General features: G+C 46.6%; 1 protein-coding gene across 1 annotated transcript in view; it reads left to right on the forward strand.

Annotated features, from left to right (window-relative positions):
* The window catches only part of LOC115083210 (SCO-spondin-like), a 508,366-nt gene that overhangs the window by 273,590 nt on the left and 209,259 nt on the right, over nucleotides 1-25,517 (forward strand). The window contains exons 65-68 of the mRNA XM_029587016.1: nucleotides 12,855-13,025; nucleotides 14,810-14,941; nucleotides 16,133-16,275; nucleotides 24,365-24,459. Coding sequence (XP_029442876.1) covers nucleotides 12,855-13,025; nucleotides 14,810-14,941; nucleotides 16,133-16,275; nucleotides 24,365-24,459 — 541 coding nt within the window. The remainder of the gene's footprint in view (nucleotides 1-12,854; nucleotides 13,026-14,809; nucleotides 14,942-16,132; nucleotides 16,276-24,364; nucleotides 24,460-25,517) is intronic.

The raw sequence follows: 25,517 nt of genomic DNA on the forward strand, positions 1-25,517 counted from the left end.
GTAGAAGTGCAAATCTGCAGTCTGAACTTAGTTTAAAAAAAAAAAAAAAAGAAGTTAGGAAAAGAGAAGAAGAAAGGAAGAAGCGAAGACTGGTGTTCCCAGGGGTGTTAGGTTCCTTCGTGGGCTAATCCTCTGGTTGAGCAAGGGGTTGGCATTTCCTGGCAAGGTTCGACCCTTGATTTCCAGGGAAAGGGAAAGTCAGGGGTCCTGGTTCCCTCGCTCACCCTGAGGCCTTCTCACCTGTCCTGCTGTCTGCACCAGCTGGGAGCATCCAGAAGCAGGAAAGTATATCTTCCTTTTCTTTTTTCCCTATCTGGGTTGCTTGATAGTTGTGCCTTTAAGAAAAAAAAAGTGTTGTGCGGGCTTTTATTTTTCAGCGACGGTCAGCAGTTGGCTCAGTGGCTCGATTTTTCATGATCTGGGGCCGGGACAGCTCCCGCAGCGGTGTCAGAATTTTCATTTCTTCCGCTCGGGGTTATTTTTAACTGCGGGGCATGTCGGGCTTCATGGTGCCTCCCGCAGAGTACAGGAAACTTTGTCGAGCCTGCGGTTTGAAGCGATTGCACCTCAGTGCAGCCCTGCTGTGCACTGGCTGTGCCTCTGGAGGTGATGGGGCCTCGGTAGAGGGTTCAACAAGCGGACGTTGTACACAATCGCCAGGCCCCATCCAGGAGGCCCCAGGGGGGGGGGGGTTGAAGGAGACGGCAGCCATTTTGTCTCCACGTGTCTTGGACACGGAGTGCGCGCGATTCTATATTTAAATTAGGTGAGGCGGTAAAAGCGGAGAAAAGGAGGCGCTAGGGACACTAGCGCGTCCCTAGCGCCTCCTTTTTGACAGGAGTGGCGGCTGTCAGCAGGTTTGACAGCCGACGCTCAATTTTGCCAGCGTTGGTTCTCAAGCCCGCTGACAGCCATGGGCTCAGAAACCGGACGTCGGCAAAATTGACCGTCCGGTTTTCGGCCTGACAGCCGCGGGCCGAATTAAATTTTTTTTTTTTTTTACTTTTTTTACTCTTTGGGACCTCCGACTTAATATCGCCATTATATTAAGTCGGAGGGTGCACAGAAAAGCAGTTTTTACTGCTTTTCTGTGCACTTTCCCGGCGCTGGAAGAAATTAGCGCCGACCTTTGGGTCGGCGCTAATTTCTGAAAGTAAAATGTGCGGCTTTGCTGCACATTTTACTTTCTGTATCCCACATGCATACCTAATAGGGCCATCAACATGCATTTGCATGTTGAGGGCGCTATTAGGTGCCGCGGGTTGGACGCGCGTTTTCCTCCCCTTACTGAATAAGAGGTAAGGGAAAACGCGCATCCAATAGCAGGCTAACAGTGCGCTCCATCGGAGCACACTGTACTGTATCGGCCTGTTAGAAGGAAGCGGCAGGTAAGTGGTTGGCCACCCTGAAGTCCCAGAGCTTGGCTAAGAAGCCTCTCATGGAAGGGGATGACCCTAGGGTGGTGAGATTGTTCCATAAGGAGGAGTTGCAGCCTCTTATCCCCTAGGTTCTGGAAGAACAGAGGATCAAGGTCTCGCAGAAGGATTCAGATAACGAGGGTGTAAACCCGGTATTGGACGGTCTGCATGGTTGCCAAAGGCTTTCCTGTTGCCGAAATAGGTGAAGAAGTTCATTGACTGGGAATGGGATTTCCCTGAGGCAGGACTGAAAGTGGCCAGGGTGATGGCCAGGTTGTATCCCTTGCCGGAGAACACTTCAGGGTTTAGGAAGATTCTGAAGGTGGATGCAGCGGTGTTGGTGGTGACAAAGAAGACAACCATTCTCGTGATGGGGCCTCAGTAGAGGGTTCCACAAGCTCTAAAGGATGTCCAGTACCGGAAGCTAGATATCTTGCTGAAGAGACTGAGATTTCAACTCTGAGCCTTAGAGATGCGGTCTGTGCTAGCTTAATGCAGAGAACTTGTTTGTGCTGGGTGCAGAAAGCACAGGAGAAAATATTGGGTCCTCTGCCAGGAGTTTCGGTTGGAGGCGGGGGTGGCATACGTGGCGGATGCCCTGTATGATATGGTTCAGACGTCAGCCAGGAATATGGTGTATGAAGTAGCTGCTCAAAGACTCCTGTGGTTACATAATTGGTCAGCGGATGTGTGGTCAAAAGTGCAGCTTTGCAATCTCCCCTTCAAAGGAAAGTTGTTGTCTGGGGAGGATCTGGAGAAGCTGATGAAGCATTTGGCAGAATCTAAAGGGAACAAATTGTTTGAAGATAAGAAAGTGAACAAGAAGACCTTTGTGCCGCACACTTGCTTTCAGGAGATGAGAAGATTTCACTCCAACAGAAGTTCTTCCGGATCCATGCAGAGGCAGGGTTCAGGAAGACAGCAGTCCTTTCGAGGTACCCAAGAGCAGGCCAGAGATACTCCGGACAGGGTTCCAGAGGTATGAAATCCATCCAATGAAGGCAGCCTGGTCCACTCCTCCCTGGAAGCTGTCAGAGTAAGGTTGTCCCATTTTTACGAGAAGTGGACCAGAATCACTTCCGATCAGAGGGTGCTGGAAGTGATAAGGGATAGCTACACCTTAGAATTTTTGCACCCCATCAAAGAAGCCTTTGTGGTGTCCCATTATGCTTCACCCATGAAGTGGGTGGTGGTGCGGGACACTCTTTTAAGGCTGCAGTGCTTGGAAGCCATTATCTCGGTTCCGCAGGAAGAACGGGGTCGAGGAAGATATTCGTTGTACTTCGTGGTTCCCAAAAAGGAGGGTTCCTTTTGTCCATGCTGGATCTGCAAAAGGTCAATGTGGCCTTGTGGTGCTGGGTTTTTGGATGGAGACATTGAGGATGGTGATTGCAGTGGTACACAAGGGTGAATTTCTTGCCTTCTTGGATGAAATGGAGGCATATCTCCACTTTCCATCCAAACAGACCATCAAAAGTTTCTTTGCTTCATGGTACTAGGAGGACATTTTTGGTTTTGAGTGCTTCCCTTTGGGCTGGCAACCACACCAAGAATGTTCATGAAGGTGATAGTGGTAGTGGAAGCAGTCCTCAGAAGGGAAGGGATGCTAGGGCATCCATACCTGGACAATTGGCTCATTCGGATGAAGTTGGAGATGGAGTGTTACTGTTCCATTCGACGGGTTACGGAGCATCTAAGGTCCCTAGGCTGGGTGATAAGAGTCCCCTGGTGAAGAGTCACCTGGAGCCGTCTCAGTTGCTGAAATATCTGAGAGCATGATTTGACACCCAGTTAGGCAAGGTGTTTCTTACCCCAGAGAGCGTGGTCAAGTTGCAGTCACAAGTGGTTCAGCTGCTGGATCTGGAGGTGCCCAAAGACTGGGATTATGTAAAGTGCTAGGTTCCATAGTCTCTACCCTGGAATTGGTGCCATGGGCCTTTGCTCACATGTGACCTCTTCAGAAGGCACTCCTGTCCCATTGGAATCCGTTGCTGGAGGAGTTTCAGCTTCCATTGCCGCTCCAGGAGGAATCCAGATCCAGTTTCTTGTGGTAGCTGTCGCATCCCAATTTGGAGAAAGTAGTGGATCTAGAGGTTCTGGACTGGGTTATTGTGACCACAGATGCCAGCCTCAGTGGTTGGGGAGAGGTATGCCAGGGATCAATGGCCCAAGAGCAGTGGTCACCAGCGGAGGCGTCCTGGTAAATCAACCATCTAGAAACGAGAGTGGTGCACAGGGCATTGCTGGTCTTCCTTCCCCAGATTCAAGGGCATGCGGATTCAGGGGTATTCTTGGACAGTGTGACCACAGTGGCCTATATCAATCAGCAAGGTGTTGTTTAGATACTCAGGAAGTTTAGGAACTCTTTGCCAGGGCGGAGTGTCATCTGCCTGAACTGGCAGGTGTGGACAATGTGCAAGCAGACTTTCTCAGCAGGCAACAGCTAGACCCAGGGGAATGGGAGCTGTCAGCAGAGGCCTTTGCCCTCATTCGACGCAGGTGGGTTGAGCCCCAGGTTGATCTCATGGCAAGATGAGCAGGTTTTTCAGCTTCCAGATGGAGTTTGGCTCCAAAAGTATCAACACTCTGGTTCAGCCGTAGCCAGTAAGACTTCTACTGTATTTATTGCTCATGTGGCCATTTATAGGCTGAATATTACAGTGCATAGAGCAACATCCAGGAAGAGTGATCCTGGTGGCGCTGGAGTGGCCACGCCATCTGTGGTTCGCGGATTTAGTCCAGCTCGTGGTAAACAACCCCGTCCGGTTAAACCACCTGAGGAGATTGCTGCGTCAAATGCCCATCTTTTCGGAGCAGGCAGATCACTTCTGTCTAGCGGCCTGGCTTTTGAGAGGCAACACTTCTGCTTGAAGAGGTATTCAGAGCCGGTGATTACTGCTCTACTTCAGGCTAGAAGATCTTCTATTTCTTTGGCGTACATCTGAGTTTGGAGCATGTTTGAGTCCTGGTGCAGGGCTTATGACGCTGATCCTTTGCAAGTGAACATTGCCCAGATCTTGGCCTTCTTGCAAGCTGGCTTGATAAAAGGTTTAGCCTATAATTCTCTCCAAGTCCAAGTAGCAGCCTTGAGCTGTTTCAGAGGTAGGCTGCAAGGACAGCCGCTGGCGACTCATCTGGACATAGTACGTTTTCTTAAAGGAGCAAAGCATTTGCATCCTCCAGCTCATAGACTTTGCCCATCTTGGAATCTTAATGTGGTTCTTCAAGTATTGTGGGGGCCTCCTTTTGAACCGTTAAGAAGGGCATCTGTGAAGGAGCTTACCCTGAATTCCGTGTTCGGCTAGACGAATTATGGAGCTACAAGTCTTATCGTGCAGAGATCCCTTTTTGTGGATTTTGGACGACGAAGTTTCGTTGCAAGCGGTGCCTTCTTTTTTGCCCAGGGTCATGTTGGCTTTTCATCTGAGCCAGACAGTGGAATTGCCGGGCTTTCCGTACCTAATGTCTGATTTACCTCATGCAAGGGAGTTTCACCTCTTGGATGTGCTCGGGTCCTGTTGGGGTATCTCAAGGTGACCAATGGATTTTGGTGCTCAGACCATCTTTTTGTGTTATTCAGTGGACCAAAGAAGGCTGCAAAGCATCTAATAGTACGATTGCAGATGGGTGAAGGAAGCGATTGTTTCGGCCTATATCTGTAAATGTCTGTTGGTCCTGGAAGTATTGTGAACGCATTCTGCTAGGGTGCAGGCAACCTCCTGGGTGGAGTATCAATTGATTTTTCCACAGATTTGTTGAGCAGTGACTTGGTCCTCATTGCACACTTTTATTAAACATTACCATTTGGATGTTAGGGCTCTGGAAGAGGCCACATTTGGTGAAAGTGTACTGCGTGTGGGTCTTTCAGGTTCCCACCCAGTGTAGAGGAGGTTGAGTACATCCCACTTGTGTGGACTGATCTGGGGTATGAACAGGAAAGGAAAATTGGTTCTTACCTGATAATTTTCATTCCTGTAGTATCACAGATGAGTCCAGAGACCCATCCCCTTCTTTTGAAAGACTTCCTCGCTTCTAGATGTTGTTGAGACAGTATGTAGACATATGCAGAGTTACTGAAAGTGTTCATAGGCTAATATATTCCTTGTTTTTTTATGCAAAAGGTCCTAGTTATAGGGGGCTCCAACTGTATTCTCTGCTGTCCTTTAGTTTGGTTAGGGTTTGTTAATTTGAACATCTTGGCTTGGGTGCAGGCCAGTACTGAGGGACTGCAGGTGGCATTCTCGGTTAAATAGCAGTGCCTGAAGAGTTTTTATTCTCTGCCTCCATCTGCTGTGAGGGATGCAAAACACACTTGTCTGGACTGATTTGTGGTATTCCAGGAATGAAAATTAGCAGGTAATAAACAATTTTCCTTTACAAAGTAGGGAAGCTTGGCTTATTTTCCTACCCAAGGAGCTAGTAAATGCTGGGGTGAAAAAGGAAATAATCTGATCCTCTGAGAATACAAAAAGACAGTGTTACGGAGGTGGACCCTTAGTCCGAGGGGGGTGTTAGCACTACCCATGGGGACGCCCCCACAGGTCCCCACCATCGGGAGGCAGAACTGAACGGGAAGCAGAGGCCAACTGGAGCTTCACCATTACCAGCCTCTCGTTCCCCGCAGGTTGAACCCTTGGGTACCGGGGCTGGCTGGTCTTATGCAGGCCTCCGCATGGTTGATCCCGAGGAGAGTATCCTAAGTAAGGGGCCAGGAAGCAGCGGAGAGACAGGGTCCAATGGAGCTGAGTTAAAGACAGGGCCCGATTCTAGAAGCCCGGACAGACTAAAGCAGGCTAGGAGTCAGGAACACGTTAAGTCCAGGCCTCTAAAAGGCAGTAGCCTAAGAAAGGCCAAGTCCAAAGTAGTCAGCTGGAAGCAGAGTCAGGTTCGAGCTGAAGTCAGGGGAGGTGGCTGGAGACAAGGTCTGGTTCAAGGCTGAAGTCAGAGCAAATGGCTGAAGACAAGGTCAGGTTCAAGGCTGAAGTCAGGCAGGCGGCTGGAGACAAGGTCAGGCTCAAGGCTGAAGTCAGAGCAAATGGCTGAAGACAAGGTCAGGTTCAAGGCTGAAGTCAGGCAGGCGGCTGGAGACAAGGTCTGGTTCAAGGCTGAAGTCAGAGCAAATGGCTGAAGACAAGGTCAGGTTCAAGGCTGAAGTCAGGCAGGCGGCTGGAGACAAGGTCAGGTTCTAGGCTGAAGTCAGAGCAAATGGCTGAAGACAAGGTCTGGTTCAAGGCTGAAGTCAGGCAGGCGGCTGGAGACAAGGTCAGGTTCTAGGCTGAAGTCAGAGCAAATGGCTGGAGACAAGGTCTGGTTCAAGGCTGAAGTCAGAGCAAATGGCTGAAGACAAGGTCTGGTTCAAGGCTGAAGTCAGGCAGGTGGCTGGAGACAAGGTCAGGCTCAAGGCTGAAGTCAGAGCAAATGGCTGAAGACAAGGTCAGGTTCAAGGCTGAAGTCAGGCAGGCGGCTGGAGACAAGGTCAGGTTCAAGGCTGAAGTCAGGGCAGGCGGCTGGAGACAAGGTCAGGTTCAAGGCTGAAGTCAGGGCAGGCGGCTGGAGACAAGGTCAGGCTCAAGGCTGAAGTCAGAGCAAATGGCTGAAGACAAGGTCAGGTTCAAGGCTGAAGTCAGGGCAGGCGGCTGGAGACAAGGTCAGGTTCAAGGCTGAAGTCAGGGCAGGCGGCTGGAGACAAGGTCAGGTTCAAGCTGAAGTCAGGGCAGGTGGCTGGGGACAAGTCAAAGGTTGAGCACGGGTCAGAGCCAAGGAATCCATCCAGAGCGTGGACAGGAACAAGCGAGGATCAAAGCCAAGGAATCTGTCCAACTGGTACTCAGGAGTCAGGGAGCTGGAACTCGAACGCAAGGACTGGAACAGTAACAGGAACACAAAGACTGGAACTAGGTCAGGAACAGGAATCAGGAACACAACGAGCAACTAAGCACATGACAGGAAGCGTGGATACCTGTTGCCAAGGCAAAGGCCGAGTGGTAGAGCCTACCTTAAATAGGAAGGCCTGGGGACGTCATCATCCCGGGCCGCAGGAAGGTTTCCCCCCATGGCCCCTTTAAAGTCAGGGAAGGCGCACACACACGCCTAAGGCAAACAGACAGAAATTAGGTGATGGCGGCGTCTCCCCTCGACACATGTGGGGAGACCTGACTGGAACCGAGGAAAGCCATGGAGCAGCCGGAGGAACCTAGGAGTGAAGCAGGAGCGCGAGCACATAGGCGGCTGCCTACTGCTGTCAATGAGGAAGGGCCAGGTCCAGAACCCGGGTGTCGGGGGTGAGTGGAACCGGGCGCAGTCCTGCCACGGCCGGGAATCGCAACAGACAGTTAAGGGTGAATTTTAAAAGACTTGCTTGTGTGAAAAGGCCCATATACACGAGTAGCTGGTTTGAGCGCAATCAACTTGTATTTTAAAACGGCCCAATTACGTGCATATATGTATATGCGCAAGCAATCCTACATGTGGAAAAAGGGGGGGAGTTAGGGCATCAGGGCATTCTAGGGCGGGACCATCATTTACGCATATAAATCCGGATTTTAAATTCCATGCTCACAGTACATGTTGGATTGTTCTCCGAGGACAAGCAGGATGGTAGTCCTCACACATGGATGACATCAGATGGAACCTGATGCGGAAAACATGTCAAAATTTCTAGAACTTTGACTAGCCACACTGAGCATGCCCAGCATGCCCTATATCACGCATCCATGCGGGGTCCCTCTTCAGTCTCTTTTTTTTCCGCGGAGCTGTGAGCCTCGTGGTTTGATTGAGCTCTAAAAACTTGGCTTTTTGCCTCGTGGAAAACTTTGTTTTTCACATTTTTTTGCGATCCTTTTTCTCCGGTCCCTTGCTGGCTCCCTCTCAGTGCCTCCCCAAAGAGTCCCCAGTCAGGGGTTTTGGCGTTTTGGGTAAGAACCTTTTCGCGGTCAGTTCCCACCATGGTGGCGGTGCCTGCCTGCCTTCGATGCCTGCTCCCATTGTTCTGACTTTCAGTCCTTTTGTTTTGCCCTGTCATGGCCACATCCAGGTTTTGGCGATGCTGCCAGTGTCCAAGGACCATGTCAATCCCTGATCCTCATGAGGTATGCATCCTCTGCCTGGGGGCATCACATGATGTCTGGGGTTGCCGCTTGTGCACCCAGATGTCTGCAGAAAACTGGCTTTAATCCGAAAACGACTGGGTGAAGGGTCTGGCTAAACTGGGGGGAGTGGTAGGCCGAAGAACCAGAGGAGTCTGGGTGACCTAGAGATAGTCTGGGAAAACTGGTGGACTAATAGGTCAAACTTGCTATTTCCTTCGCGTGTGCATGTTTTAAAATCTGCTGTGCACATTAAAGCTGACAAATTCCTAAGGAAGATAGTGAATGCATAGGAAGTTCGCTTGCGTAATTGCTTAAAATTAGCACAAATATGCGCGCTAGCTGTATTTTAAATCATATGCGTGCACTTGCGCAAACAATTTAAAATTCAAGAGTATGTATGCTTGCATGCTCAAATGTGTGTATGTGGGCATACATGTCCTCATCGGAGTCTTGTGTGTCAAATGTTTGCAAATATTTTCTTAATAAACAGTTTCTAAATAAAGTTACTATTCACAGATTTATTCATTGTTTAAATACTACTGTTACATTAACGAGCAAATATCATATAGAGAGTTTCTATGAAGATCAACAGTTGCATACTTATTCTTATGCGTGGAACCAGCAGTCTATCAGGGATATCTATGCGTAGAACCAGCAGTCAAATCAGGGATATCTATGCTTCAAAGCTGTACCTGAGGGAAAGATAGCTACTTCTACTGTCACCAGGGCTTTTATGTTAAAAAGTTTTATTTTATATTATTTTGTTTAAATATAAGTGCTAGCCTCCACCTCTTGTTACATTTGGAAACCCAATCTGCCCATTTGAATCTGCCTATTGTGTTGACACAGCTCTTACCTGATCTGTGATCTTCTCCCTCCCTCTGCCACTAAAGTCTCTTTTTTGCCTATCTCATGCAGGCTTGAATTCTGCCACTGTATTGGCCCCTATAACATCTGTTGAAAGTCCGTTCCAGGTGTACATCACTCTCTAAATAAAAAAAGTATTTTCTCACATTCCTTTTGAGTTTCTCGTTCCTCAGCTTCAGATAGAGAGCAATTTTCCAACTCTCTGCAGAGCTTAAAGTCGCATGGGAACAGGTGCAAAGCACACACGAGAAAGTATGCATAGAGATTTGAAAATTAAATCTCCATGAGGTCAATATTCAAAGCCATTTAGACAGATAATGGAGTTAGTTAGCTGCTTAACTTTTGCAGTTAACTCTGGTCGCACCGTAGGACTGTCTTAAAGTTGGCTGGATATACTTATCCAACTAACTTTAAGATAGGCAGGGATACCACAGCACAGCCGCACCACAGAATATCCCCATTTAGCCAGATAGCTATATCCGGCTAACTTAACCAGCTGCTCTGCAGCTGAATATCGATCACCATAAGAACATAAGAACATAAGAAAATGCCATACTGGGTCAGACCAAGGGTCCATCAAGCCCAGCATCCTGTTTCCAACAGTGGCCAATCCAGGCCATAAGAACCTGGCAAGTACCCAAAAACTAAGTCTATTCCATGTAACCATTGCTAATGGCAGTGGCTATTCTCTAAGTGAACTTAATAGCAGGTAATGGACTTCTCCTCCAAGAACTTATCCAATCCTTTTTTAAACACAGCTATACTAACTGCACGAACCACATTCTCTGGCAACAAATTCCAGAGTTTAATTGTGCGTTGAGTAAAAAAGAACTTTCTCCGATTAGTTTTAAATGTGCCCCATGCTAACTTCATGGAGTGCCCCCTAGTCTTTCTACTATCCGAAAGAGTAAATAACCGATTCACATCTACCCGTTCTAGACCTCTCATGTCTCATTGTCTCTGCCAAGTAACAGTTTTTGCAGCATTGATTTTTGCAGTCATGTGCAAATAGCTCAAGAATCTAGGTTGTGCAGAATCAAGCCAATCCATACTTATAAATCCCAGTGCTTAGGGCATATAAACACCAGCTTAATCAAATTGGGTCTGGAGGAAGAGGTTGAGGTCTGAGGTGAGAGAAAATATCAAATATAATATATTTCTCTCACTAAGTCTTGCTGAGTTCTTTCATGTGGTGATCTTCTTGCATAACATCTGAACTAAATCTCAGCAAGGTGAATGCTACTATTAAAGGATCACAGAAAAGAAAAAGAAAAATTCATACTGGCCACACATTACTCAGGATAAAAATGTGCCTATCCTTAGCTTAGCACTAATTTTAATGATGGTGGCAGCGACAGAGCATATTCTTCAGATAAAGATAATAAGCCTGGTACAATTATAGATCATGTTCATGGACCCATTGTAGCACTGGATAAAAAACAGAATTTAATTAAAAAATTGAAGAGAAAGCAATATAGTTATGTGAACCCCTGAAGACAAAAAGCAGATAATGTACTGCTATTTTTATGCCACAAATCCTATGTTTAAATCAAGAGGTTCACAAGGAAAGAACACCAAAAACTGGAAGATAGAGGAATAATATTCAAAGAAAAGCTGTTAAAAACAACCGATCCACATTTAAGATCTTTAATAACAAAAATTAAAGAAAAGAAATATATAAGCGATACCATTTTAAAAGAAAATGTGGTAGAAAGATACAGCAATACTTCCAATTGTATTGGGTGCCAATGGTCTGATTGAAACGATTTCCAGGCATGTTTAGACATCAAATTATTTTTTATAATTTGCTTTTCAGCACTTCCAAGCAGATTACATTCAGGTACTGGAGGTATGTTCCTATCCCCAGAGGGCTCACAATCTAAATTTGTACCTGAGGCAATGGAGGATAAAGTGACTTGGACAAGGTCATAAGGAGCAACAATGGGATTTGATCCCTGCTCTCCCTGGTTCATAGCTGCGCTAACCACTAGACTACACCTCCATCTGCATAAAACATCTTATGAAATTCAGAAGGATGCTCTGTTTAGCACAATGCAAGTATGAAGAAGGGCATTAGTAGTGAGAGATTGAGATCATATTCGATATACCCTAGCTTACAAGTGAAGTTCCACTCTTGTCAAGGTATGCACAAAATTAACCCATTTAGAGACATTATTAGAAGATGAACCTGACGCTTTTCTGGTGAACTTTGAGAGGGTAGCATTGACTTCCAGTTGACCCAGAAAGCAGTGGGGTGGGTGCCTGACTCTGGGCCTCACTCTACCAATAGTATGTTGGACAATTTGACAGCAAGGAACTATTCAGAAATAAAATCATCAGACCAATCAATACTGCAGATGAGGTGTCATCAATGACTTGTACAGAGGCATTATTACCTCCATTTTCCTGGTCAGATAGGGAAAGACAAATGTATCCATATATTAGATTTGAGAAAAGGATATTGGCAAATTCCCCTGATACTCAATATGAGAAGAAACAGCATTTTCTTCTTTTTGGCTTGCATGGTGGTCCAGCAACTTTCTAAATACTAATGGATAAGATATTAACCCCAGTCTTGATATTATGGCAGCCTATCTAGATCAGTGGTTGTCAACCCAGTCCTTGGGACACGCCCATCCAGTGTGGATCTCAGGATATCCACGATAAATGTACTTGAGATAGATTTGCATGAAATGGAAGCAGTGTATCCAGATCTATTTCATGGATATTCATTGTCGATATCCTGAAAACCAGCTGAATATACTTCGAAGACCAGATTGAGAACCACTAATCTAGGTGACCTAATTATCCACAGCATGGATTAGGAATCTTAGTAACAAAAAGTGAAAGCTGTATTATAGTCTGTCATGGAATCAGATTTAAATGCCAATCCTTTGAAATGTGTATTGAGAAAGGCAGAGATAACTTGTTTGAGATATACATAAAGTAAAAGTTTAGTAATTCTTGTACTCAGTAAAATCCAGGCTATATGGAATTGTAAAGTTCTTACGATTAAGAATAACTGAGGTCAGTTTTGAGAATGGACAATTATTACATAGAAACATTGAATATGATGGCAGATCAAACCTGCAAGGCCCATCTGTTTACCTGCTTTCCTTTCCTGTTGAAATACTGCAGATCCTATATGATCTCTGACTTTACCTACGATTCCTTGTAACTTCTGCATATTATCTCATAGTTTAATACCCCATCTCCTGTTACAAGTATCCATTTTTCTTCTCCCTAACAGAGGAACTCAGTTATTACAATCCCTTTCCCAGCTGCCACTGTCTGGATGTCTCTTCTTTGTCTTGTAGAGAGCTGTGTTCTGCAGTCTCTTTCAGCCGTCACTCTCTCTTTTTCCCTGTCAGTGAGTGTGATGTTGTGCAGTCTGTTCCCGACCGTCGTTGTTTCTCCTTCCCTGGCAGTGAGTAGGGCTGTGCGCACTCTTCCCAGCTGTAACCCTCACCTTCTCTTGCAGTGGATTGTGGCTGGAGCAGTTGGACCCTGTGGAGTTCCTGCAGCAGGAGCTGTAATGTTGGTACACGTCGTCGGTACCGTACTGGGACGAACCCCCCCGCTGCCCTTGGAGGCCTTGACTGTGTGGGCTCCAATGTGGATATTGAGTTCTGCAGCCTTCAGCCTTGTCGGCGTAAGTGCCAGCGACCGTCTCTCTCTACCTTTCCCCTACCGTTCTCAGTTCCTCTGCTCTTCATTTGTTGGGTGCTTTTAACAGCATCTTTAACCTTGCTGGCACGAACACCAGCAAGGAGGCAGTTTAATGGCCAGAGTCATCAACTATCTGGAAACTAAGGAGAGCAGAAGTGAAGGGCAGGCACAGGATAAAGTAGAATGATTTATCAGGATAGACAAGGTACAACGTATGAGAGTGTGGAAGAAAGCTTGAGCTGAGGATAGTATGTGGCAGTGAGGATGGGATAAAGTAGAATGATTTATCAGGATAGACAAGGTACAACGTATGAGAGTGTGGAAGAAAGCTTGAGCTGAGGATAGTATGTGGCACTGAGGATGGGATAAAGAAGAATGATTTATCAGGATAGACAAGGTGCAACGTATGAGAGTGCGGAAGAAAGCTTGAGCTGAGGATAGTATGTGGCAGTGAGGATGGTGATAAAGAAGAATGATTTATCAGGATAGACAAGGTACAACGTATGAGAGTGTGGAAGAAAGCTTGAGCTGAGGATAGTATGTGGCAGTGAGGATGGGATAAAGTAGAATGATTTATCAGGATAGACAAGGTGCAACGTATGAGAGTGCGGAAGAAAGCTTGAGCTGAGGATAGTATGTGGCAGTGAGGATGGGATAAAGAAGAATGATTTATCAGGATAGACAAGGTACAACGTATGAGAGTGTGGAAGAAAGCTTGAGCTGAGGATAGTATGTGGCAGTGAGGATGGGATAAAGTAGAATGATTTATCAGGATAGACAAGGTATAACGTATGAGAGTGTGGAAGAAGCTTGAGCTGAGGATAGTATGTGGCAGTGAGGATGGTGATAAAGAAGTTAACTCCTAACAAATGTTGGCTAGAGAGGAGAACGTTCTTAGACTGGATTTGGCATGTAGGAGATGATAGGTGGGGAAGGCAGGAGGGATATCTGAGGGGCTGAACAGGAAGGGATAGCATTACGAAGCTATTGAAACCATGTAGGTGGCATTGGAAGAAGGGTAAGGGGCCTGTATATGGTTTCAAAAGCTCCTGTACAATGTGATCTCTGGATTATTCTTACAATGGTCCCATAAAAGGTATTGTGGCTTGCAGAGAATCCAGAGCTAAAGAGACAGTATGGATAGGGTATGTGATTGGACTGAAAAGCAATATGTAGCATTAGTTGAAGCATGCTGGAATTAAGGGATTCATTTAAGAGTGGGCCTGTAAGAAAGGAAAGCTGGAAGGGATGGAAGAGGCATGATTTACAGATGATTCATGGGGGTGAGATAAAGTGTAATGAGCCTCAGCCAGAGGGGGCAAAGGGCACAGTGATTCGAGGAAGGAGGAGGAAGAGGAAGCAAGTGGCATGGAAGGGGATGAAGAAAGAGAGAATTTCGGTTTTTCTCATATTAAACTTCAGTCTGTGGTCAATCTTTACCTAAGGATGCAGAAATGATTTGGTGGATCAATAGAGTGAGGGATAGGAAAGTAAAACATTTTGTGCACCATCAAGATAAGAAAGGCTGCACTCCTGTGCCATTATTAAGGCTGAAGGTGGATCTGAGCTGCCGGGCAGATTGCAGATACCATTTCAGTCTCTCTCTCTCTCTGTTAGGGTGCCATGTACACGTATTGTATATGTGTGTGTTCACTGTGCGTCAGTGCTCTCCGTGCCTGTCTGTTAGATGGCAGTGTGTGTGTGTGTGTTTGTATTGTTCATGTGTGTACACTGTCTATGTGCCAACGCCCTCTCTCTCTCTTTCAGATTCTGCTGGCGAGTGGGGTGCCTGGTCGGAGTGCTCCGTACTCTGCGGGGGTGGTTACAGGAACAGGACACGAATCAGTGTTGTCCTGCGCAGGATTGAGTTCTCTACCTGCAACCTCCAGGCTTGTACTGGTGAGGCTGCACCTTCCTTCCTGTCTCTCTTTCTATCTCTCTTTCCCCTTCCTGCCGGTGAGGGTGCTATAAATTCCAGAGGCGGCGTCTGCCACTGGAAGCGCTCACCTCATAAGGGGTTCTGGTTTCTGCTTTGGAGATCCGCGGTGCAGCCCCTTTATACTTCGGCCCCCAGGCCGGTGTGGAAATCCAGAGCCTGTGTGTGCCCTCTGCACGTTTTTTTTCCCCTTTGTGTAACCCCTGTGATGGCTGAACCCGGATAACAGTTCCAGAGGCCATATCTCAGATTTCTATTCTAAATGGAACACTGTGATTATGCCATAAGATGCAATTTCCAGGGTTTCCTGCGTCAGGGGAAAGATAGCTTTCGCAGGACCTTCGCATTGCTTAGTTCCAGTCCCAGGTTTATGTATTGTATATAAGAGTGATCACCCCAGCATCAAATAAAGGTCACAACTCAATGAACCACTCGAGAGATTTGGTGGGATCCAACATTTCTCCTTACTAATAAGATGCAGTTGATAAAATAGAGTTCTTTACAGCTGAGTTAATTTACTTTGTGATGGTTCAAACGTGTTTTAGTAAGTTTGTGACTTCTTTCAGTCTTTTCTCAGTTCAGTGTTAGAGCCAATTCCTTTCTGCCTCCATGACATTCTAGGGCTTGGCGTTCCACAGGTTAACTAAGGGCCATGAGAAGAAGCACTTCCTTTTGTTTTAAACCCACTGCCTGATCATTTCATTGGTCGCCCCCCTCTCCCATGGCAAGGAAACCCTAGAAAGGGCTAATTCACTTATTAATACATCTTGTTTTTCTAGCGTCCCCATCGGATGGGACACTGTCCCAACATAACACGCTTGTCCTAACATCATTCTATAGTTGCTGATTTGGCCACTGTACTGCCTAAAAAAAACCAAAAAACATTAGACAACTATCAAAGAATATTTTTAATCGCCCCTTTCAAGATTTTCCACAGGCCATTTTTTGCCTTTTCATTTAAAGGTTTCGGGGGTGGGGGAGGACTTAGACAGAGGAGATGGCCTTTCATGTGACAGCAGTGGGACCCTGAACATTCAGCACAGGTGTCATTTTTTTTTCCATGGGCAGAACCTGTTTCTTTTGCCCGTGTAACCTGTCTTGAGATGTCTTACTTTCCCTTGGGTAACACCGTTAAATTCCTCCTCTGCTTCAAGGTGAAATACCAGGCGTGTGCTCAGATGGGAAGGTGTGGCTGGACTGTGCCCAGGGGCCAGCTTCCTGTGCTGACCTGAGCCCTGACCGCTCCAATAAGACCTGCCAGGCTGGATGCTACTGTACTGGTGGAACTGTTTTGCTGGTGAGTGGCAGATATCCCGGGGTCTGCAGACTGTTGTTGCCTTCACTGTTCTAGCTCTTGTTGGTAGAACCAACTGGAGAGGGGTTTATTTATTTATTTGAAAATACTTGTATTCTGAATATCCCAAAAAATTGTTCTTAGCATGTATATAGCACGTATGTAATCAGGATCTACATACCGTAATAAAATTACCTACAGTACTAGAAGGTAATCCGCATTTTTGGAAGGAGTTAAGTTATCCGACTAACTTAGCCCATTTTTAATTAGATTCGGCTAAGTAGGCCGGAAAGCTTTAGACCCGCTTCTCTCCCGCAGTAAATGAAACTAACTTTCCCTGTACGCACCCGGATCAGTCCAGACTCCTGGGTTGTGCCTCCCGTCCAGCAGATGGAGACAGAGAAAGTTTTACTGACACTGCTACTTAACCACCCGTGCTACCTGCAATTCCTCAGTATTTCTCTGTCTCCAGCAGATGGTAGATGGGTGCAGACCTGCAGTTCTGAGACAATTTCTGTTTTTCATTTTGGAGCCTTCCTCCCGGGGGTTTTTTTTTATTTTTCTGTATCCTGTGGGATTCTCCCTGTCCGGTTGAGGCGGGCGGGCAGGGGGTTGGTGACCCTTGTGTGTGCCCGACCTGTGCGCCGGTGGGGTGTAAATCTGGTGGTCCAGATCTCTCCCCTTCACAAGGCTGTTTGGCGGCTGCAAGCTCTGGGTACCTTTTTTTTTGTCTGAGACAGCCTATAAAATTTTTATGGTGCTAGGCTCAGTCTCAGTTTGGGGTACTTTTTTATTATGGTTTATTAAAGTTTATTTAAACAAACAAAAAAAAGAAGCAGTTTGACCTGGCTGAGCGCCAGCCCACCTCCTAACAGTGCGGTAGGTTACGTTTTTATTTTCTTCTGCTGCTCTCTTTCTGGGCTCATCGGCAGCGTGCACTGATGGGCCGGGATTGTTCCCGGCTCAGCCGGTAGAAGTTGGTAGAGAAATTGGTAGAAGAGGAATGGGCCTCTCCCAATTCTAGTTTAAAGGCAGGCAGAGCCATGGCGCGTCTTTATCGTTTACCCGAACAGGCATTGGATCTGTTTGCCCTTCCTAAAGTCGATGCTGCTGTGTCGGCCATTACGAAAAGAACGGCTATTCCCGTGGTAGGTTCTATAACATTGAAAAATATTCAAAATCGTATATTAGAGGTCCATCTTAAAAGGATCTTTGAGGTCTCAGCACTGGGCTTGTGCGTGGCTATCTGTACTAGTTTTTTGCAAAGAGCCTGTCTCCATTGGGTCCTTCAGTCCCAAGAGAATCTCCCCACCTCTGGCACGGAGGCAGACCTGGCCTAGAGAATTGAGGCGGCAGTTGTTGCACTGTGCTGGATGGCAGACTAGGGGGCGCTCCCTAGTGCAGGACAAGTGGTGTGTGGCCCTGCGGTGAGACTAGTCCAAGTCTGGGAAGGACTCAGGAGACAAGATGAGGACTTGTAATTGACGATCCAAGGAGACGAGGACTTGTAACTGAAGGTCAGATGAGACAAGGACTTGACACTGAAGATCCGAAGAGACGAGGACTTGTAACTGAAGATCAGATGAGAAAAGACTTGACACTGAAGATCCGAAGACTCTCAGGGACCTGCGCCAAGCGCGCCCTCCACAGCCAGTAAAAGCCAGGCACGGACCATGCCACGGACAGGCATGAACAAGAGTTCATTCATGGAGAGGGGCAAGTGCAAGGAGCTCCAAACCAAGAATGGGTTCAGATTCAGGTTCAGATTCAGATTCAGGTTCAGATGTAAAACAAGGTCTCGGAGGTGGAGAGGAGCGGGAGCAAGTATTTCCTTGAATTGAGAATTTACCCAGGATAGGAGAGGTGTCCTGTCCCGGTGATTGATCTTTCTTTCCCAGCTGAGTACAGATGCTGACTCGAGAGGCATTGACGGAGGCGGACCCAGAAGTCAGCTATTTAATAGTATCATCTTATCCGGGGCGCCACAGATGCCGGCGCACCGCTTAAGCCACGCACGCTCAAGGGGCGCATGGTTAAGTTGGGCTTAGCCGGGCTTCGCCGGGATTTCACTGGGATTGTGTTGGATTTGCTTTATTTCCTTAAAAATTGCAAATAATTACCCCTCCGTTTTCCACCTACATGAGATCCTTAAGTAAATGACATGGAGGAATCGTGAAGTCCATTAGTGATAAATATTTCCATATGCTTCATACTTCCCAGAAAAGGAAGGCCAAGGAGCGCCAAGCCTCAGGAGCTTCAGTGGCCAAACCTATACTGGGTCCTATGGATGCACATATCCTCCGTAGGATAAATACGGAGGCAGAGAGCTCACTGAACGATAAGAAGGGAGAAGAAGAGCCCTCTAACGCTCCTGAGCTATTATTATCATCATCACTCTCCTCTGAGGGGAGATCAACACCACCAAATCCAGCCGTCAGGCTCCAGATGGAGTGGGGTACAATCAGACCACCCAGAGAGGAGGATCAGATAGAATCACCTTTGAGGCAAGTAAGCCATCTGGATGAACAGGCGGAACAAATTACTAACTTGGAGGTGGGGAAAAACTCCGATGGAGTGACTGATGAAGCTTCTGGAGGGGACTCTACTGGGTTTTCCTTGATACAATTTCAAGAATTGGTAAGACCCCAGAATTTTACTATGGAACTAATATGGGAAGCTATCAATGCTTTAAATAAAAATATGGGGTCTCAAATGTCAGTTCTACTTGGAAACGTGAAGGAGGTAGAAAGTAGAGTTGTGAAAACTGAGAAGGATAATTTACAGCTTAATTGTGATGTTAATCTTGTTAAGAATGAAATAAGAAAAGTTAATGATATACAATGTGCTATGATAAAAGAAAACCAAAATATACATTATAAAGTTGAAAATTTAGAAAATGTCTCTAAAAGTAGGCATATCCGTTGTATAAATTTCCCAAAATCAGTGATTTCAACTCCAGTGCAACTCTGGAGGAGATATTTAATGGAAGTATTAGGTATACCAGAAGCTACATTACCTATTCTTTCAAAATTATATTTCCTTCCTCCATTGAAGAAAACCTCCGAAGCAGCATTGGGAGAAAATATTCCTATGCAAGAATTAAAATCGGTTCATGAAGTGAACGTAAATATTTCAGAGATGTTGGAAAGAACAGAGATCGAGTTAGTGAATCCAGCTACACTCCTAGTAACTTTTATGTTAGAGTCTGTCAAGGATTGGATTTTTAGAAAATATTTCTAGAATAGGACAAAGGAGTTTATGGGCTGTAAGGTCCAGATATTTCCTGATCTATCTCGTCAGACTCAGAAACATAGAAAACAATTTCTGTTACTAAGACCTCAGGCAGTACAACTTGGTATATTTTTTATTTTAAAATATCCCTGTAAGTGTTTAATAAAATTTAATGAAAAGACATATATATTTCAACAACCAGTTCATCTAACAAAATTTTTAGTTGAGAAAGGGAAACCATTGATGAGTTCATATCCAGAGGCAACATAAAGTGCTCAGTGTAAGGAGATTGGATATTCCAATAGCAATAATATCCTATAGTCTAATTGCTTTGTTTAGGTTTATGCATTTTGTATAAATTTACTTGGAAAAGTGTAAAGGATCTCATTTGAGGACTTGATAGATAGGAATGAAGGATGTTATTTTGTATTTGTGTATAATGCATGAAAATGCATGTATAAATCTGTGGAATTAGTGGTTCATTCCTGTAATTATATTCAAGTGTAATACTGCTTGATGTATTATATTATAAAACTTAATAAATATTAAATTAAAAAAAAAAAAGCAAGGTCTCGGAGACTTGCACTGCTGAGAAGATCAGAAACATGGAGGTTCCTCGGCGACGACCGCTGGAATCCCACTGAGCGCCCTAAACAACCCAGCCGGGATGGTCACAGGCCACTCGGCCACTGCGCGCCCTACACAACCCCGCTGGACTGGTCGCGGACCACGCAGGGACGGGACAGTGGAGCCACATGAGACAACAAACTGGAACACGGACATCAAGAAGATACCAAGAACGTCTAATGGGATCCCGAGCAGATGCCAAGCTGGAGCGGAAGACAGGAAGTCCTGGAGAGAACTTGCTCCTTGCGAAGGCAAGTTGGAAGTGCCTTTTGTAGGTAGAAGAGGACTATGCCCGGGGAGGAGCTCACAGGAGAAGCCAGACGGACCACGCCATACTGGCCCTTTAACTCAGGCAGGAAGACGCGGGCCCGCCCCTAGAAGGAGCAGGAAGAGGAAGTGGTGCAGGACCCTGGACAGCGGCGTCTTGCCGCTGTGAGTGCAGGAGCAGGAGCTAGGCCTCTGCGTAGGCCCCGTCGTGAAAGGTGGCTTCCCTGCCGCAGGAAGGAGCACGGAGGGTGGCTCCTTCTGCTTGAAGACGGCGTCGGCGGCCTCCTGCCACAACGGAGCATGGCGGGTGACTCTTGCTGCTGAAGAGCATGCCTCCAGGCCTGCGGGAGGATGGCGGCCTCCGGGCCGTGGAGTAAAGACTGGCGCGGCTCCGTGCTGCGAGGGAGAGCCCCGGTGCAGCCCCTGCTGCGCCGGCACGATGGTGGCCTCCTCCCGTGATAGGGAACCCCGGCATGGCTTCTGCCATGCCAGCAAGATGACGTCAGGAGTCGAGCTGGCTGGCTGAAGAAGGTAAGAGGCGGCTCGTGGCTCTGGCCACGAGCCGAATCGCAACAGCAGTGGCTTATGGAGCGGATGCTCTGTATGATTTGGTTCGTACTTCGTCTCATCATGGCATCTGTAGTTTCCGTCAGAAGGTAGCTGTGGCTGTGGAATTGGGCGGTGGATGTACCCTCCAAAGCACAGTTGGGTTCACTACCCTTTAAAGATAGTCTTTTATTTGGCGAAGATCTGGAACATTTGATGCAGTCTCTAGGGGACAATAAAGTCCTCTGGTTATCGGAGGACAAGCCTAAGGGCAAATTATTTTTCAGTAAAGGTTTGAGGTTTCGGCTGGATAGGAGGTTTCAGTGCCAGACCTGTGTTCGGCCTCCAAAGGCAGTCCTCCTTTCGGGGCTCAGCCTGAGGCCAGTCCTTTCAAGGGGCTCAAAAACCTTTTCGTGGAGCCGCTGCAGGGGATGCTTCCTGTAGTAAGTCCCTGCAATGAGGCGAGGCTGGTCCACTCCATTGTTCCCACTTTCGGGGGCCCCTAGCAAGGTTTTACGAGGAGCAGGCCAGTATCGCTCAGGATCAGTGGGTTCTCAGTGTGATAAGGGATGGTTACGTTTTAGACTTTGCTTGTCCTGTCCACGATTTGGTCTTCACCTCCTCAAGCAGCTCGTTAGAGAAACGTGTAGCACTCCATGCTACGTTAAACCATCTACGTCTCCTGGGGGCGGTGCTTCTGGTTCCCCGTGAGGAGATGCTCATAGGACGGTGTTCCATTTTCTTCTTGGTCCCAAAGAAGGAAGGGACCTTTCGTCCAATTTTAGATCTGAAGAAGGTGAATGCTGCTCTCAAAGTTCCGCATCTCAAAATGGAAACCCTAAGGTCCGTGGTAGCGGAAGTTCGCAAAGGGAAATTCCTGGCCTCTCTGGATTTGACTGAAGCCTATCTCCACATCCCCATTCATCATGCATTGCAGAGTTTTCTGTGTTTCATGATTCTTGGGCAACGTTTTCAGTTTCAGGCTCTTCCTTTCGGTTTAGCCACGGCACCAGGCACCTTCACCAAGGGGATGGTGGTGGTGGCAGCGGCACTCCAGAAGGAGGGAATTCTGGTGCATCCCTATCTGGACGACTGGCTTATCAGGACCAAGTCGGAAATCTTTTGTCGCCAGTCAGTTCAAAGGGTCCTCAATCTGCTACAGTCGCTTGGGTAGGTGGTGAATGTAGCAAAGAGTCATCTGGCACTGACACAGTCCCTGGAATATCTGGGGGCTCGATTTGACACCCTAGTCATCAGGGTGTCAAATCGAGGAACGCGTTTTGAATCTGCAGAGGCAGATTCGGCAGTTGTTGCAGTTGCGGGTGCCCAAGGTATGGGATTATTTTCAAGTGCTGGGCTCTATGGCCTCGATACTAGAATTAGTGCTGTGGGCTTTTGCTATATGAGACCATTGCAGACAGCGCTTTTGTCATGCTGGTGCCCGGTATCGGAGGATTTCAGCTTCCGTTGCCCCTTGAGGGCGTTGCTTGGGAGAGTCTTTCTTGGTGGCTTCTACCTTCCAATTTTTTTTTCAGGGAGTGGATATAGAAGTCCCAGATTGGGTGGTAGTTACTACCAATGCCAGTCTTTCTGGTTGGGGAGCAGTATGTCAGCATCAGTCAGCTCAGGGTTGCTGGTCCAAGAAAGAGTCTGTCTGGTCTATCAACCGCCTAGAGACCAGAGTGGTCTGCTTGGCCTTGCAGGAATTTCTTCCATTAGTGAAAGGTCATTTGGTGAGAGTTCTCTCTGAAAATGCAATGATGGTGGCTTATATCAATCATCAGGGTGGAACCAAGTGTCAAGGAGTAGCCAAGAAGGCACAGAAGTTGATTCATTGGGCAGAACAACACTTGGAGCATATAGAGATGTCCCACATCGCCGGGATCAACGTTCAAGCAGACTTCTTGAGTTGAGTTGAGTTGAGCTGACATTTTATCTTTCCTGCAGAGGGTTTTGCCAAATGATTGTCTCTTAGCTCCCTTAAAGTGCAAGTAGCAGCTTTAGGTTGTCTTCAGGACCAGATTGATGGTATATCTATTTTGGCATACCCGGATGTCCTTCATTTTCTTTGAGGGGCAAAGAATTTGTGTCCTCCACGTCGACGAGTGTGTCCTTCCTGGAATCTTAATCTGGTCCTCAGGGGCTTATGTGAGACTTCTTTTGAACCACTCCAAAGAACGACTTTGAAGGATTTGACTCTAAAGGTGGTTTTTCTGGTGGCCAGATGATTTCTGAATTACAGGCACTGTTGTGTCGGGATCCTTTCCTTCAGATCTCACAATCAGGAGTTTCTTTGAGAATCGTCCCTTCCTTTTTACCAAAAGTGGTTTCCACATGAATCAGACTGTAGAGCTTCCGGCCTTTCCCATGCTGGAACCCTCTACTCCTCATGCGAGGGAACTCAGGTTGTTAGATGTCAGAAGAGCTTTGTTGATTTACCTCAAGATAACTAATGACTTTAGGAGGTCAGATCAACTTTTTGTTCTGTTGAGAGGCCCAAAGAAGGGACTTCAGGCTTCTAAGGCTACCATTACTCATTGGCTTAAGGAGAGGCTATTGGTTCCACCTATATTCTTTGAGGTCAACCAGTTCCAGAGGGGTTATGGTCTCATTCCATACATTCTCAGACGGCCTCGTGGGTGGAAGCTCAGCTAGTTTCTCCCCAAGAGATTTGCAGAGCAGTGACTTGGAAGTCACTACATACTTTTGCTAGACACTATCATCTGGATGTGGGTGACATGGGCTCCTCATCATTTGGCGAAAATGTTCTATGAGTGGGACTCTCCAGGTCCCACGCTGACTAGGAAGCTTTGGTACATCCCAGGAGTCTGGGCTTATCCGGATACATACAGGGAAAAGAAAATTGGTTCTTACCTGCTAATTTTCATTCCTGTATTCCACGAATCAGTCCAGAACCCGCCTAGTCTGTTGAGGGGGAGAGTTGTCCACTCATTCAGGTTTTTTTTATATAAAGCAGAAAATATTTTCATGTTTTGTAATCTTTTTAGAAGTTGACATATTTTCCAGTTTTATGGTGTTTGGCTTAGGTATAGATACATACTGAGGAACTGCAGGTAGCACATGTGGTTAAGTATCAGTGTCAGTAAAACTTTCTCTGTCTCCATCTGCTGGAACGGAGGCAAAACCCATGAGTCTGGACTGATCTGTGGTACCACAGGAACGAAAATTAGCAGGTAAGAATCAATTTTCCTTTACTGTTTATACCAGTTCTTCTTCACTGAGGAGGGAGGGAGGGAATGCGATTATGGGTAAAAAGGAGGGATGAGAAGATAGTGTAAAAGTGAATCAGGACGAGAGTGCGTGAGGCTGAGAAGTGTATCCTTTTCACCTCCCAGTACTCTGTGGGAGACCTTAAATCCAAAGGATCCGTCTTCTCAAATCATTTCTCATTTGCTTTCAGAATAACTACTGTGTTTCTAAATCTGACTGTCCCTGCACGGAGGACGGTGCACTGTACGCACCAGGAGAGACAGTTCCAAGAAGATGTAACAACTGGTCAGTACTCTAATCTACCACAGACTCTTCCAAGAGCAGAGAGGGATTCAGAGATTTTGCTCACTGATTCGTTCATGTACTCTCTATCACACCACCATCCAGGAACAGGAAGAGACTCAGAGATTCTGCTCCCTGTCATACACCCATTTACTCTCCATCAAACCCTCATTCAGGAGCAGAGAGGATGCTGGAGGCTCTATTTCCTGACATATGTCAATTTACTCTCTATCATATCTCTATCCAGGAGCAGAGAGGGTCCCTGAGACTCTTCTGCTCCCTGTTACATGTTCCTTTAATCATTTTCCCCATTACCCTATGGTCCAGCCTTGAACTTTCCTTGTTGGTTGATCCTTATGCCTTATCTTTGCTGTGGAGAAGTTGCCTGTAAGGATGAGGGGCCATAGTAAAAGTAAATGGCAGCAAAAAAAGACCAAATCGGCCCGTCTGTGGTTTTTTCCACTTTGGGTAGATGAGCATACAACACCCAAACACAGATCCCCCCACCCAATGAGGCCTATATTCAGCACTGCTTAACTGGAAAATTAATAACTTTATCCGGATAAGCAGCGGCCACTGAATATCCGGCTGCGATCAGCAGTGGCTACTCAGCCGGATAAGTGCTTATTCAGATAAGTAGATAGCCAGATATCTTGTGGGCGAGCAATGGGCGTTTTGGGGAGACCCTACTTATCCGGACAAGGGCTGATACTCAGATATATCCAGTTAAGTTAACAGGATAAGTTATACCTGCCTTGGAGCACATCTAAGTTAGTTGGATAAGACTTATCCAGCTAAGTAGTGATTTCTACAGGATATTCAACAGCATAGCCATGCTGCTGAATATCCCATGTAAGTTATCTGGATAAGTCTTATATGACTAACTTACCTAAATGTTTAGGTTTGAATATTACAGTCAATGTCTGTTACCCGATCTTTCAACCCTTTTCCTACTGCGCCTTCCATATCAGTCCCAAATATGCCTAGAATCTGTTAATCTATTAACGTACTGCCCTCCACCACCTCCATTGGTAGGCCATTTCAGGCCTTTCTATTTCATT

Source organism: Rhinatrema bivittatum, chromosome 2, assembly GCF_901001135.1.
Source record: "Rhinatrema bivittatum chromosome 2, aRhiBiv1.1, whole genome shotgun sequence".
NCBI lineage: Eukaryota > Metazoa > Chordata > Amphibia > Gymnophiona > Rhinatrematidae > Rhinatrema > Rhinatrema bivittatum.